Raw genomic sequence first — 14,568 nt, 5'->3', positions numbered from 1 at the left:
CAGCATGGTACTTTAAGTTTAGTCTGAGAGGCTCTTGGCTGAGCTGCTGACAGCACAAGTGCAATACTGCTGTGTAAATTACACCAGTGGCAGTTTTTATGTTCTTATTTAGTACTTTTTCCTCATCCTTCTCATTGCTTTGACAGCTCTCAAGACTCAGCATGAAGGATTTAATAACTCACGCTGAATCTAGAGCCCTACCTGAAAATGTTGGTGTATACCCTGTGCAATGCTGCCTTTCTGCGTGGTTCTGGTTGTTACAATAACTACCTGAGGCAGTATGAGGGGTGGGTGTGCGCAGACAATGGTGCCTGGATTTTCTCATGCCTGTGAAACTTTTGTTCTCCTGGCAGGTATTACAGACAGCTGGATATCTTTTGAGAATGCTTGGTTGTTTTAGGGAGGGGCACTGTGGTTGTGCAGTGATGGCACATTGCAAATATTGGCTGGAGATTTGAAACTTGCAGTGGATAAATGGAGTTCATGGACAGAGAGGATGGTGAACTTCTGTATGGATTCAGGACACGGAAGATCAGAGCCTTCAGTTTGCTCATTGGACTAGAAAACCTGATTATTTTAGCTGTGTGAATGGCTTGTGTGTTCTCCCTTGGCACCCTGGTGTGGATGGAGCAGCAGTGGACAAGGACTCCAGCTACACGTGGGTGAGACTTACTCCAAGTAGGGGACAAAAATGCTCAGACTTTGCCAAAAGAGGTGTGAGTGGGTGCTCGTTCAAAGCATGGCATTTTCTGGTGGGTTGCTGCACTTGCTGTGCCTGGGGGACTCTGTGCCCGGAGCTCCTGGGCTGAAGTGTCAATGGGCAGTGGTTTCACAAGAGCTCTCACCTCCCCCCTTTTGGAGCAGGGTTTCAGTTCTCTGTTTGCATTTCTGCACATCACTTGGAAATGTCGAAATGAGGTGCAGTAGGAAATTGTGAGCCCTGGCAATTTGCCATTAATACATTTTCATAGATGTCACCTCCCTTCTTCAGGGGAATCCCTCAAGGAAGTTGAGGGCCTTCCTGTTTGCTTTGTCACACCTGGCTGCCTGATAGTGCCCAGAAAAACTGTGGCAGTCCCATTCCTGGAACTGGTCAAGACCAGGTTGGACAGAGTTTGTATCAGCCTGGTCTAGTGGAAGGTGTCCATGCCCATGGAACCAGATTGTCGTTAAGGCTTCTTCCAACCCAGACCATTCATTTTATGATTCATTCAGTGATAGTGAAGCATGTTTTCCACTCCTGTTGCCACTGGCCATTTTCTAAGGAATGTTCACTAAACAACATTCCAGCAGGTGACACCTGGCTTCCACCTCTGGAGGTTTATGATGCATAAAATTGACATGTCCACCAAAAATTGGATTAAAAGCTTAATTTCATACCATCCCCTTCATGAATATGTTTGAACCTCCATTGAAATTGTCTTGCCTGGCTTTCTGTGTTTTTAGAAGCTCTTCAAAATCTGGCAGAATGTTCCCACCAGGGATGCCTCTATTTCTCAAAATGGGACATTTCCCAGTGGCAGGCAGCTTGTTGATTATTTTACTTACAGAAGCTTCATCCAGGGTCTGTTCAACAGCCCAACTGTAAATTGTTTAAACAAGCAATCAGCTGTTTTGTACTGAATACAAGCCCTACTCCCACTGGACTGGTAAAAATAGTCCATGCTCCTTTGAAAACCCAACTGATGGTAAACATCTAAAATGTTTCCTCTCATGTCAAACTCGCACATTCTTCTACAGCATTCATTGGTTTTGGCTGGTAGGGTTACAAGTGCTGGCTGAGGGCAGCCAAACTCTGGGATGTGCTGGGTGAGTCTTGCACATGACCTCTGTTGCAACGCTATATGCTTATTTTGTTTTTTAAAAAGTAATTAAAATTTGCTTGAAAAAACCTCTCCCCTAAATAAAATAGGCAAAAAAGCTGTTGCTTTTCTCCACTGGTTGTTCTCTCGTGTTTTAAAGTACTTCAAAAAGTAAGAGTTAAGAGTTAGTGCTTTTCCTCCTGACTTGGTGGTTACTCAGTATCAAGGGAGTGTGAAAATCATGAAGCCACAAAGAGCAAATTCTCCTTGCTGAGCCCATCAGCACAGAGTGGCTGCTGACACTGTCACCAGGGTATTTACATGTGGTCTGAATTACTTGTAAAATGACTTATCTTGTCAAATGAGTCAGGGTGAGAGTACATTTCCCTTGCAGAGGGATTTCCTGGCTGCTGTTGATCCTGTCTTCCCCAAAACTGTTCCCCTGGGGTGTTCTGGCTCTCAGCTGTGAGCGCAGAGTGTACAAATCCCATGGCACTGAGTTCACTTTCCCATGTTGGCTGATGAACCAGCAGCACTGGGAGGTGTTGATTCCTTTAGAGATGTCTGAGCATCCCACTGCCTAAAGAAAGGGGCTTGAAGTAGATTTTAGGGCATAGCCTGGTGTGAATGGGATAACTGGAGGGAATTTTGGCAGGTTGATAAAGAAAGAGTGGTTTTGGAGCAGTGTCCACCTCCAGCTGGGCTCTGTGGTGTAGGATCACTCAGGGTATGGCAGAGTGAACAGTGGTTGGGCTGCACAAGATAAATATTATTTCTTTAGATGCATCTGGTATTTGTTCAGCTTCTGAAAGGCTGCATATTCAAAGAGCAGCTGGGAATGTATTTAATGAGAAGGAGGGACAGAAAGATGGATGTGGTTTTCCTATGAGGCAGTAAAAACTATGCAGGGTGTTGGATGTTTGCTTTGTAGGCTGTGTGTCCATATAGCTGTTTTTAAAAGTGAGTAGAGGATTGATTCCTTGATCAAAGAGCAAATGGTGACCCAGTATCCCTGTAGAAATAAGGTCCATTTTGGCTGTTCTGTGAAATACATAGTGCCTGTTTTGGAGTCAGTTGGGCTGGAGGGGATGGGCCTGGGGCTGAACACAGAACATTGTTCCCTGCAGAGCACAGGGCTCCTGCTTTGACACAGGTGGTTTGGGTTCCCTAACAGCAATAGGAGCCCATTCATGCTAGATGCATGATCAACTTTAAGTTGGGATGGTTTGGCTCAGAGATGGATTTGAGAGCAGAGCTTTCTTAGGCCCTACCTAAGTGTATGGAGGACACTGGAGGGGAAAACTGATGGATTGTTCTAATGCAGTTGTCAGAGTCAACTGTATGGATTTAGGAAGTGATAGTATTGAACTGGTAAGGTTCTTCTTTTCCCTGGGCTTTCTGTTCCCAGGTTTTCTCAACGATGTTCTCTCAGTGCTGCCAAATATTTCTGAACACACTGGGAAAACCTTTTCACCAGCCCCTCCCAAGCTGAGCTCTGTCATTACGCAACTTCTTCTTTCTTGATCTGTGCTGTGATGCAAGAGGATTTAAGCGTGGTGATGGTAGGGTTGAGCTTTCTGGTAAACCTGCTGCTCAAGAAACCTCAGGCTTCCCAGAACTCCTTTGGGAATTCTGCATTACTGCAATGGGAGATGGTGACGTTAAGCATGGGCAGGGCTGGGCAGTCTGCCCCGTTATTATGAAATGTTCTCATGGAGGTTTTTTGCAGACCTGCTGCAGACCCATCTGTTTGTGCAGTTAAGAGCATTTCCATATTGAACAATCCATGCAAATACCAGAATTCTTTTCTGATGAAAGGGTATATTTTTCTGATTGTCTTGCACAGCTGCTCTCCCCAAACTTCATGTTTCAATGTAATTTATTTTCTCAAAAACAGCTGTCTTTACTTGAGTACCATTCCTCTCTCAAATGGCATAAGCAAAGCTGCGGCATAGGGAGGAATCCTATTTATTTTCAGTTTTGGCTGCTGTTGTTCCTGAGAAACCAAGATATGTCGAGGCAGACCCTTTTCAGGCAGCAGTTTTTGGGGCTGTCCTAAGAACAGCCGAGGCTAGGTCGTGGCAGGAGGTCTGTGAGCAGCTGACACCACGGTGGCCGAGCACGCCGGAGGCTCTGGCTGCCCATGCGGCTCACACGTGAGCACATTCCCCACATGGCAGGGGCCTGGCTGGCCCAGCTCTGCCTGGCATTTTGGCTGCTCTAATTCTGGATGTGGAACGGATCAGGGAGCCCAAGAGCCCTCCTGGCCGCCCCTGGTGACCTTGCACGTGAAGGGCTGTCACCACAGCAGGAAAATTCCTTCCTGTACCCTGCTCTGGGGACAGGCTGCTGGTGAAGCAGGAGCTGGAGATGTCTCATGCTGCATTGGTTCCGTGTTTAGAAGGGATTTTGGGCTCTGAGCATGTTTTAGTTTAGATGGCAACAGAGATGTTCTGAGGCGGACATTCCCACAGTCCCCATCTCTGCTCTGCTGGAGTCACAGAATCACGCAATTGGAAAAGACCTTTGAGATCATTGAGTCTCTCTGTGGTTCCCCACTGTGGAAATTGCTCCTGTGACATGGCATCATCTGATAAAGGCTTCTTTCCCTCTTATAACACCTTTTCCAAACTGGGAATCAATGTTTTCTTAAGGGTGCTTTCCAGTTGGTAAAATGCACAACTTTTTTTTTGTCCTGCATTAAGAAAAATTGCTCTGTGGGCTGCCATCACATCTCTGCCAGTCAGAAAATGAGACCTGGTAGCTTTGAGATGGTTTGCTGTGCTCTGAAAAGTCACCTTTCAGGTGCCCCCCACCTGTGCTTGGTAACTTTGCGTTACTGCTTTTAGTCAGTCACAGAATGGTTTGGGTTGAAAGGGACTTTAAAGCTCATCTTGTTCCACCCCTGCCATGGGCAGGGACACCTTCCACTGTCCCAAGGTGCTCCAAGCCCCACCCAGCCTGGCCTTGGACACTTTCAGGGATCCAGGGGCAGCCCCAGCTTCTCTGGGCACCCTGTGCCAGGGCCTCAGCACTCTCACACGGAAGAATTTCTTCCTGATATCCAATATAAACCTATTCTCTTTCAGTTTAAAGCCGTTGCTGTTTGCAAAAAGGGAGTGAGTGATGTGTTCATGGGAGCTTAGAGGAGAAACTTAAATGATCTGCAGACCCTTTGGTCCTCACTGGGAGCATTTCCGGGGTGAGGAAGGCTTTGACTTTGTCCTTAGGTTGGTTTGGTTGGTGGTCTTCTGTTTCTGACTGTGTGGATCTGCAGATGGTCTGGCAGATCTTGAACACTTCTAACATTTCACTTGCTTGGCTTCATTTCCTCCTTTTCTCCTGTACCTCACCTTCTCTGTGGTGTTGTAGCCCTTGTAAACTACAATTATCATCCTCAGTTCCTTTGAAAACTGTAATTGCCACTGATGCAGCCTGTGCTTCCTGCTGCTCTATGCCAATGCCAGGGCAGCTTTGCCTAGGGAGTCGTAGTCATCTGTTACTCAAACAAGTGATGCAAATAACTTTTCTTTAGAAATGTGGTGAAAGAGAAGAACCAAAGTGTTGGTGATTCATTTCCAGGTCATCTTTGCTTGGTCTGTTTGCTCTGGTAAGTGTGTGTTCTCATGGCCATTGAATTCCTGTGCCTCCCTTGTGTTTGTCACCCTACAGCTGAGATGGGCTCAGCTCACTTGGTTAGGTGATGGGTGGTGGGTGAAGCAGACTGTGCTTTGGAAAGTCCTGTAGTCAGCCTTGGTGCTTGGTAGAGCACAGTAACTTCTTAACTTACTTTGGTGCAAATATCCAGGAGAGCATCTGGGCACGCCGTCCCTCTCCCACGCTGCTGCTCTGCATCCCTGACTGCTGCACAGGGTCAGTGCTTGAGCTAATGGGGCTCTGCAGAAATGCTTGCCTGCTCCTACAAACCACCTTGCTTGCTCCTACAAACCACCTTCCCTACTACACTGTGTGTGTGCAGCAGTAAATCACTTGCTCACCTGCATGGTGGTTCTAACAGGGAAGCTTAACCTTGATTTACTACCTGGGCATCAGGTGAAACAGCTCTGGCTCTGCACCTCCAAGGTCGAACTCCCAGCTGAGCAGGCAGTCTGTGAGCCCCCTGTAAGTGTGGCAGTGCCACAGAGGTGACAAGTGTTCAGCTTTCCCACCTGGTGTTTTCTTCCTGCCCTGTCCCTGTGACTTCTCCATGCAGTCGTTCCTTGCTGGGATGCTGGCAGAGTCTGTGCCATGGGACTTTGTGTGTGTCACAGCATCTGCTCTGAAGTGGGGAGCTCCTTGTTTGACCTGCTGGCAGAAGGGAGCAGGAGGGTAAGAGCTCTGCAGAGCCTGGGCTGCCTTTCATATGTTGACAGGGATCTGTTTTGAGCAGGGTTGGGCGCTGCCATCCTGCACACTGCAGTGGTGGTGGTCCCCGATGCCCTTAGGATGTTTGGCAAGGATTGGCTGCAGGCAGATACAAAACTCTCCTTTTTGCAGGAAACCTGACTTCTTTAACAAATCACACTTTCTAAGAGAAGACCTGCCTCAGAGGGCCTCCAGTTGTGCATCTCTGTGTTTAGTTGAAGAACTTGCATTTACTGAATCAGAGGGTGGTTCAGTGGAGATCTTAGAATCAGAATGGGTTGGGCTGGAAGGGACCTTAGAGGTCATCTAGTTCTACTCCCTGCCATGGGCAGGAACACCTTCCACTATCCCAGGTTGCCTCCAAGCTGTGTCCATCCTGGCCTGGGACACTTCCAGGGATCCAGGGACAGCCACAGCTGCTCTGGACACCCTGTGCCAGGGCCTCAGCACCCTCACAGGGAAGAATTTCTTCCTTATGTATTCCATATGGCCAAACTTGCCTTTCTCCAGCTGAGCATTCACACAACATGCAATATGTAAAACACAAGCTTCTTGAGTGCTAAAAATCTCAAATGCATTCCTGCCATGAGCCAGATGATACTGTAAAATTTTGGATTACAGTTGCTAAATGTAGGACTTGGTTTGAAGATGAAAAAAATGTCAGACTCACTATGCTTCACCATGTATTTCATCTAATGATGTATCTGGGATGTTTGGGGAGCTTTGGATTGGATTTTCCTTTCAGAAGAAGCCTTGCTGTTAGAGCACAGATTGCACATGAACAACCACAGCAGCGCTGCTGCCACCTATTTTCACCAGTAGATCTTAAAAATATATGTATTTGAGGAGTGTTGGGTTTGGTGGGGTTAGAACTGCGGAGGTGAGTTCTGTGGCGCTGTTTTCAGAAGAGTGAGGTTTATTTTTGCAGTTCTATTTCTTTTTCAGTTGAATTTGGACAGGGGAGCCCATGTGAGACACTCGGGGCTGACAGCCCTTGCTTATGTCAGAAGGGCATTGTTGGGGAGCTGCTGCTGGCAGAAGTTGGATGCCGTGAGTTTACAGGCTCGGTTTTGACGCAGAGTCCTCAATAGAATGCAAGTGGACATTCCTTTAAATGCCCTGTCTAAAACCCATCATTCACTGGGCTTTTGTGCCAGAGTAGAGGCCCGAGCAGCCTGAGTGCTGCTGTAGCCCTCTGAGTACAGCTGTGGGCACTCCAGACTATTTTCAGAGGCATGGATATGTAGAGCAATTGCGTGCTCTTGGGAGACTGCTCGAGGCCTTGGCTGGAGATGCATTGAAAGGAGGCATCTTGTCCTGTAGAAACAAGGACATGATTTGTTTCCCGTTGAACAAAAGGTCTTCTTAAAATCTGAAGCCTGAGGTTTACCCTGCTGGTGGTAGGAGAGCTGTTTTGCAGTCATGCAAATGGATGGAAAGGACTTTGAAAAACCCCTGAAAATCCTTGTAAAAGTTTTAACTTCTCTTTGACTCTGCTCCATGCTTTTTCTGCCGTGCCTTATGCAAGAAGCCTTAGTTCCAGCCTTCAGGACGAGCCTGGGTACATTCCTTGGCCTGAATGTCCCTCCAAAGTCCTGCCAAGGAGGAGGGCCTGGTGTGTTTGAGATGTGCCTCTCTTGTGCAGGAGAACAGGAATGTCGAGCGGTGCCTCGTGCCAGGTGGCTCGGGGCAGCCCTGTGTCCCTCATGGGCACCGTGTGCAGGGCTGCTCTCCTGAGAACCCACAGCTTGACCTGGCTGCCTCTCCCCTTGGCTGCTCAGTCCCCAAATAGCACACAGGGCCCTGGGCAGCCTTTGATAGTCTTTCCTCCTAATGTGTTCCTCTCTTAGTAAAGGCTGTAGTTAGATCCTTTGCTGGGCCAGAGCAGGGACAAAGGGACATCCTTCCTCCCTGGCCTGTTTGTTGAGCTGGGGGCTGGCTTGCATAGGGCTGCCTGTGGTGCCCAGCAGACCCCAATGACCTTCAGGTGAGGGATTAGTGGGCTGGGATGCTCCAGCTTGCATTTGGAAGCATTATAATTGCCTTTTAAGAGCTATTCCGTAGCAAGGTTCATGGCTGAGGGGAGAGCTGCATGCGCAATGATCCTGTACATCTGGACACAAGCAGGTTTGCACAGCACCAGCCTTGATGTAGGTGCACAAAGGAAAACCTGGATGGTGAGGGAAGGCACTCAGTGTTCAGCCAGACACAGCAGAGGCAGATGCTGTTCCTGTGAGCCAAATCAGTTACAGCTTTCAGCCCAGCACTGGAATCAGCTCTTGCATCTTTGACCTCAAGTAACAGAATGAAAAAGGAAACTGATTTCCTGGTTTCCCTTTTCTAGCTGAGAGTCCTGCTGTAAGGGACCTTGACTAATAGTTTCACATGTCATTCAGCTCAAAGTGGTGCTCTGGCTGTGATGGGAAAAGGAGAGGAAAATGCTGGGATGTCAAGGCTGAGCCACCTGCCTTGGACCCTGGTTCACATTCCCATGCTTTGCTTTAGCTTTGTATTCTTGTGTCTCTCCCCTGTGCTCTTAGAAGGGGCCAAACCTGCATAAAATATCAAGCAGGGAATCACCCTTCCAGCAAGCCAGTGGTGGGAAGATTCCCTGTGGTGTGTCAATGCAGGTATCCATGGTCCCAATTGCTGCAGAGCACCGTGGAAGCCAGGAGTGTAACTGGGTATCAAGAGGGATAAGGCAGCTGTGTAAGCAGCAGATCCACAAATGACAATCCAGGTGTAGCCACCAATTTTGGAACCCCTGTTCTACATGGGGCAGGAGCAGAGCTTGTATCAGTGAGGCTCTCCCAGCTCTTGTGGTTTCTCCACCAGGGCCATGTCTGCTATTGGAGCATGTGGTCACTGTTGTGCTGGCACTGAATGGCATGATTTACAGCATTACTTGGGAAATTAGGGTGTTGCTTTATGCATTTCTGCATCCCAGAAGCCTTCCTGCTGTTTGTGTTGCTGGGAGAAGTGGTTGGTTTTTGCTGGAATTCCATACTTAGTTTTGGAGTGCTCTGTTTGATGTGTTGAAGAGGTGAAGTTTCCGTTTCAGAGCTAAGCAGAGCCTGGCTGCAATCCTGAGGGAGCACGTGGCATGGAGGTGCTTCCTGGCCTCTCCCCAGCACCAGTGATGCTCTTCATTTGGCTGCACACACTAAGGGGACACTTTTCCAGAAGCACTGGCAGCTGAGAGTGATGTGATCCCCCATTCATTTATGGATCACTGAAGTTTCTGTGCTGGCTGCCTTGGAGAGACCTGGAAAAGTGTCTGTGTCCTTCCAGAGTGTAGGAGACTGCTGTTTCTCCTCTGTGAAGGCACGTCAAATTCTTTATTAATCTCCTGATACTTTGGGAGTGCCACCTGATTTGCATGGCTGAAGTGCTGAGTCACATTAAAATTAGCTGGTTTTTACTTCAGTAGCAAGTCATTTCCCTGGGGATGTGACATTCCTGTCCCTTGGCTCTTCTTCCCATCTGAGTCTGGGCTGCAGGAGCTTGGAGTTGGTTCACAGAGGAGCACAGGGAGAATAAGGAAGAGCAGGCATGACACTGGACAAACATACATGGGTGTATTTATATATGACCTTGGAAAACAAGACAGGCCTTGGCATCCCATCAGAGCCCATCAGATGTCAGGTATTTGGGGGCTGGCTGTTGCTGCACGCTGGGCCATTTTTCATGCTGAGCTATCTGCAGGCATGAGCACCCAGGAGAGAGGGAGCCATGCCATAAATCCCAGAGTGCTCCTCAGCCTGTGCACTCTTAGCTTTGGTTCGTTGTTGAGCTTTGGACTCTTCTTGCCTCTCTGAAAGTACCAGTATTTCTATTTCACACATTCGGTTGCTTTCAGCAGTGATCTACACAGGGCTGGCCACTTTGGACTTAATTTTCCTACTAATAGAGAACTTTAGTCCAGAATTGGATTTCTGGAGTTTGGTTACTCTGTGCTTGGAAGGGCAGGTGAGGACATGTTTGTTGGCCAGAGCAGTTTTCAGTGTCACTCTTACCTTGTACTGCTGCACAGTAACAAAGATTATCTTGCTTTTCCAGGGAAGGGAATGAACCTGGGGATTCCACGAAGATCACCTACCGTGAGCTGCTGCACAAAGTTTGCCAGTTTGCCAATGTCCTCCACAGCCAAGGTACACAGCTGGGGCAGCAGGAGCACTGGATGCTGGGGAGGCATTTGGCCAAGGGTTTGGAGATTGGGGTCACTGCTTGTGTGGTTGCCAGTCTGTTGAGTAATTCTCACCAATTTGTTCTGCAATGTACAGGTTCATTCCTGGCTCTGTCTGTGAAAACTGATCAGTGCTGGTCATATCAGCTGTACAAGGAAGAAACCAGTGCTTAATGATGCTCTGGGGTTTTCCAACAAGCAGTGGGCTCTGGCTACTTTCCTGCTTCCTTCAGGGAGGCAGATGAGAACATGGATTGTTAGTCATCATCTCTCAAGAGCCATAGTGCTTGAAAGGCAAAACCCATGGCTGCTTCGGCCCTAGTTGCAGCTGAACCTTTATTGTGTGCATATAAATGTGGAACTAAAAGAATTGATTTATTTCTATATCCTGTTCTTTTGGCATGTAACCTGTTCATTTTGATAAATGCTATGTTCACTTTCCCTCCACAGGGGTGAAGAAAGGAGACCGGGTTTCCATCTACCTGCCAATGATCCTGGAGCTGGTCGTAGCCATGCTTGCCTGTGCCAGGATTGGAGCTCTGCACTCTGTTGTGGTAGGAACAAGCTCTTTATGCTGCTCTTGGTGCTGAGCTCTGAGGGGAGCAGCTCTTGGTTTTGGGAGAGGAGCTGGAAAGCTGAGTGCTGGCCATGAGATGGATGGAAGCTCAATTAAGATGCTGCTGTTTGCCTGCATTAACTGTGCGATGAGCTCCTGTAGCTCTCTCCATCAGTGCCTGGTGATGAATCATTTGCCTTGGGTGAACAGCACAGCAGCTGGGGGGTGTGGGGCTGGGTTTCTGTGTGTCCTTGCTGACTCTGCTGTGTGCTCTCTGGCAGTTCGCAGGCTTCTCTGCAGACTCCCTGTGCGAGCGGATCCTTGACTGCGGTTGCTCTCTCCTCATCACGGCAGGTAAGACACACATCTGAGCAACTCTCTTCCTGTTGTCTGGCTGAAAGGTCTTTATTTTAAAAGCCTGGAAGTGGAAGAGAGAGGGTCAGTGCCTCAGCCGAGCCTCCCAAAGTGGGTGCAGTGCTGTAGCTGTGCCCAAATGCTGCTTCCCACTCCATACATGTGGTGAAGCCTCTGAGCAGCCCCTCAGTTTGTTCTGTAAAGCTGCTAATAGAATGTTTCCAAACACTTCTCATCCATGTTTCTCCTGAAAATCAGCCAGATGTTTGCAAGATGTGTCATGAAGGAGGCCTAATGTAAGAATTCCCACCCTTCCCAGTTTTAAGGACATTTCTGCTGCAGCTCCTGGCCTTGTAAAGCAAAGGATCAAGAGTGTGGCAGTAGTTGCATGTAAGCCCACTGCATCTCCCCAGCCGTTTTTTCCAGAAGTGCAAGAAATAATGTTTTTATTAATTCCCATGGCATGAAAAGGACACACTAAACTGCAGTCTGTGTTCTGGATGCATTGGATTATTTTCCACAGAGTATTCCCAAGAGATTTGCCAGGTCAAACTGGGACCTCTCCCAGAGAAGGAATTTCACCGTGTCTTTTGGCATCTGTTTCTCTGGGCTAAAAGGGTGCATTAGGAGAGCTTTCCCATCAGCTGTTTGTCTGCTTCCCCTCACTCCAGTGCATGAGTCTGTTCTGCCCTCCTGAAACTGCGTGTTGCTCCAGCTGTCCCAGGCTGCCTTGGCTGGGAAGCTCCTCTGATGTTTCCCTCACTGTTTTGCAGATGGCTTTTATCGAGGGGACAAACTGGTCAACTTGAAGCAGATTGCAGATGAAGCCACCCGGAAATGTATAGAGAAGTAAGTTTGGATTCCCTTCTAGAAAAGGGCATTGCTGCCAGAATCTGCTCCTGCACAAGTGGGAGTTGTCATAGGTGGGCAGACTCTGCAGCAGGTCTGACACAAACAGCCATCAGATGTTACAGAAAGGGAAATAATCCTGCTGAAATGGCTTTGCCAAGCTTACAGACACAGCATCTGTGTAGCTTGTGTGAGACTGAACGTGGGTTTGTGTGTTAGATCAAACATGGAAATTCAGGGCAGATAGTCTGCACATTAGAAATTCAAACTCTTTAAGAAAACATAAGTCTTTATGTCTGTAAAAATAGGTACCTGGGAGGACAGAAGTGATCCTGAAGCTGGGAATTAACTGGTGGAGACTGTGTTGATACTCTGAAGGGAAATAAGATAATTCTGTCAGTGTTCTGTAGGCTGTCTTTTCCCTCATAAGGGGGCAAACACCTACACCTTTCCTTGATGTGTAATCAGGCTTTGGAAGCTTTTCCTCCCTCTGAGACAGTCAGTCCTGCCTAGGGGCTGGAGCAGCCACTAACATCTCCTGGTAGGAGGGCTTGTTCCTGGTCATAGGCAGGCAAATTTGGGATTTGTAAGGAATCTCCACAGCAGTGTCCTGGGAGAGAGACTTGTGGAACCCCCAGTTTGTCCCAGAAATCACACCTGGTAAATCCCCAGTAAGCTGTGCACAGACTGTTCCTGCTCTCTGAGCTGCTCCTGTGGCTGGTGTCCTTGGAAGTACCTGGAGTTTGCATGGCAGCAAATGCTCCAGCTCAACAAAAGGAGCTCCAGGCCCCTTCCCTGCCTCCAGTGCTGCCTGTGAATCCCAGGAAGGGCTGGCTCAGCCCCTGAGCAGCCCAGTGTGACAGCTCCTGCCTTTTACAGGGGATCCTCTTTGAAAAAGTGCATCGTGGTGAAGCACCTGGGCAGGGAAGAGATGGCAGTGGATGGGACCTGCAGCAAGTCTCCTCCTCTGAAAAGGCTGTGCCAGGAAGTGCAGGTGTGTTCCTGGTGGGATGAGAAGGGGGTTTTATTACCACAGGCCAGAGACCAGCAAATTGATCAGTGCAACACCACTGCAGTGATTCCTGAACACTCCTGTTGCTGTTTTCACCCCTCCTTGCTGACGTTGCCGTGTGAGTGTCTGACAAATGGTTCCTTTTCCTTACCAAGATCCTCTCCCTGCTGCTTCCTTTAACACCCTCACAAGCTGACAGCCCACAGGACCCCTGCGTACATCTTCCAAAGCCACTGGGGACAAGATGGCCATTTTCCTCTGCTTAGTACAAGGTTTTTCCTTCCTAACCCTTTGTCTCTCTCCCTTGTGTACAGAGACTGATGCTGTGCTCCACTGTAGCTGTGACAGTGGCAGCAGGAGAGGACACCCAGGAGATTTGTGCTCATGGTGTGAGCTCAGGGCAGCAATCCTCTGCTGAGAGCAGTGCAGGGTCTGGCAGCTGCCACAGGGACTCTGTCAGCTCTCAGGCTGGGGTTTTCCTTTGCAACTAGAGATCAAAGGATGTGGGCCAGAGGCATGTGGTGAGACAGGGGTGGAAGGAGGAGAGGGTGTCATTGAGATGTGGCTTCCTGCTGAGGCTGCTGAGCAGCCCTGCTGTGCCCAGCCCTTACCTGCTCTAGAGGTTACTTTCAGCTACCCCACAGCTCCAAGTCTTGCCACGTTGTCTTCTGTCCCTCTGTGTTGGGTGGTAATTTGCCCTGAGTTGTCCCCAGTCTGCTGCTGGCTCAGAAATGGGTTGTGTTTGGGGAGTATGTGAGCTTTAGACTCTGCTTTCAGGAGGAGTGGTCTGTGCACATCCCTGGAACAAGAAGTCCAGCAGATTCTCTACCTTTGAGTTATTTTCCCTCTTTCAGCCGTGTTAGTTTTATTGGGGTGTTGCTCTTTGTTTGACAGCCTGGCCATGTTCCTTGGCCTGCTCTGCCCTTTCTCTTGTGAGGGCAGGGTAGATGCAATGAATGGGAAAACTGGAGCAGACCAGCCTTTCTGTGTGAGGTTTCCCTGGCAGGGTGATTGCAGGGTAGCCTGTCCCTGTGCTGGTTGCAGTAGGTGAGGTGAAATTTTTGTGCAGAATGTCCTGGTGGGAGGCTGGAGGGTGTCTCTTAGCCTTTGGCTCTCTTTACTCTACTTGTTTCCATACTTTATTAAGGATTCTTTCCCTTGTGGATGCATTTTTACTGTGCCATTGGCTTGTGTGAGGTTATTGGATGGTCTGTGGGCTGTGTGCTGGCTCTGTGTCTCTGTTCCCAGCCAGCCATGTGCAGGGGGTGGCCTTGGGGACCTACCCTGGGGGCAGCTGGTACCCTGGGAAGGTGATGGAAATGGGCAGGCTTCTGCTCAGGGGTCATTGCCTGGCCTGGCCTGGCCCTGGATCTGAGCATTTTCCAGCCTGCCAGGGTGATGTCCAGCATCCAGGCCTGTGGGCTTCCAGCTCCCTGCCTGCAAA

General features: G+C 48.8%; 1 protein-coding gene across 2 annotated transcripts in view; it reads left to right on the top strand.

The window, feature by feature from the left end:
• The window catches only part of ACSS2 (acyl-CoA synthetase short chain family member 2), a 31,134-nt gene that overhangs the window by 6,893 nt on the left and 9,673 nt on the right, over positions 1–14,568 (top strand). For both annotated transcript variants that reach the window (XM_041419261.1, XM_041419260.1), the window contains exons 3-7: positions 10,227–10,318; positions 10,804–10,907; positions 11,191–11,263; positions 12,037–12,112; positions 12,992–13,106. In XM_041419261.1, coding sequence (XP_041275195.1) covers positions 10,227–10,318; positions 10,804–10,907; positions 11,191–11,263; positions 12,037–12,112; positions 12,992–13,106 — 460 coding nt within the window. The remainder of the gene's footprint in view (positions 1–10,226; positions 10,319–10,803; positions 10,908–11,190; positions 11,264–12,036; positions 12,113–12,991; positions 13,107–14,568) is intronic.

This window comes from Onychostruthus taczanowskii, unplaced genomic scaffold (assembly GCF_017590055.1).
Source record: "Onychostruthus taczanowskii isolate IOZ18803 unplaced genomic scaffold, ASM1759005v1 scaffold60, whole genome shotgun sequence".
NCBI lineage: Eukaryota > Metazoa > Chordata > Aves > Passeriformes > Passeridae > Onychostruthus > Onychostruthus taczanowskii.
This window is presented reverse-complemented; position numbering and strand designations above follow the sequence as displayed.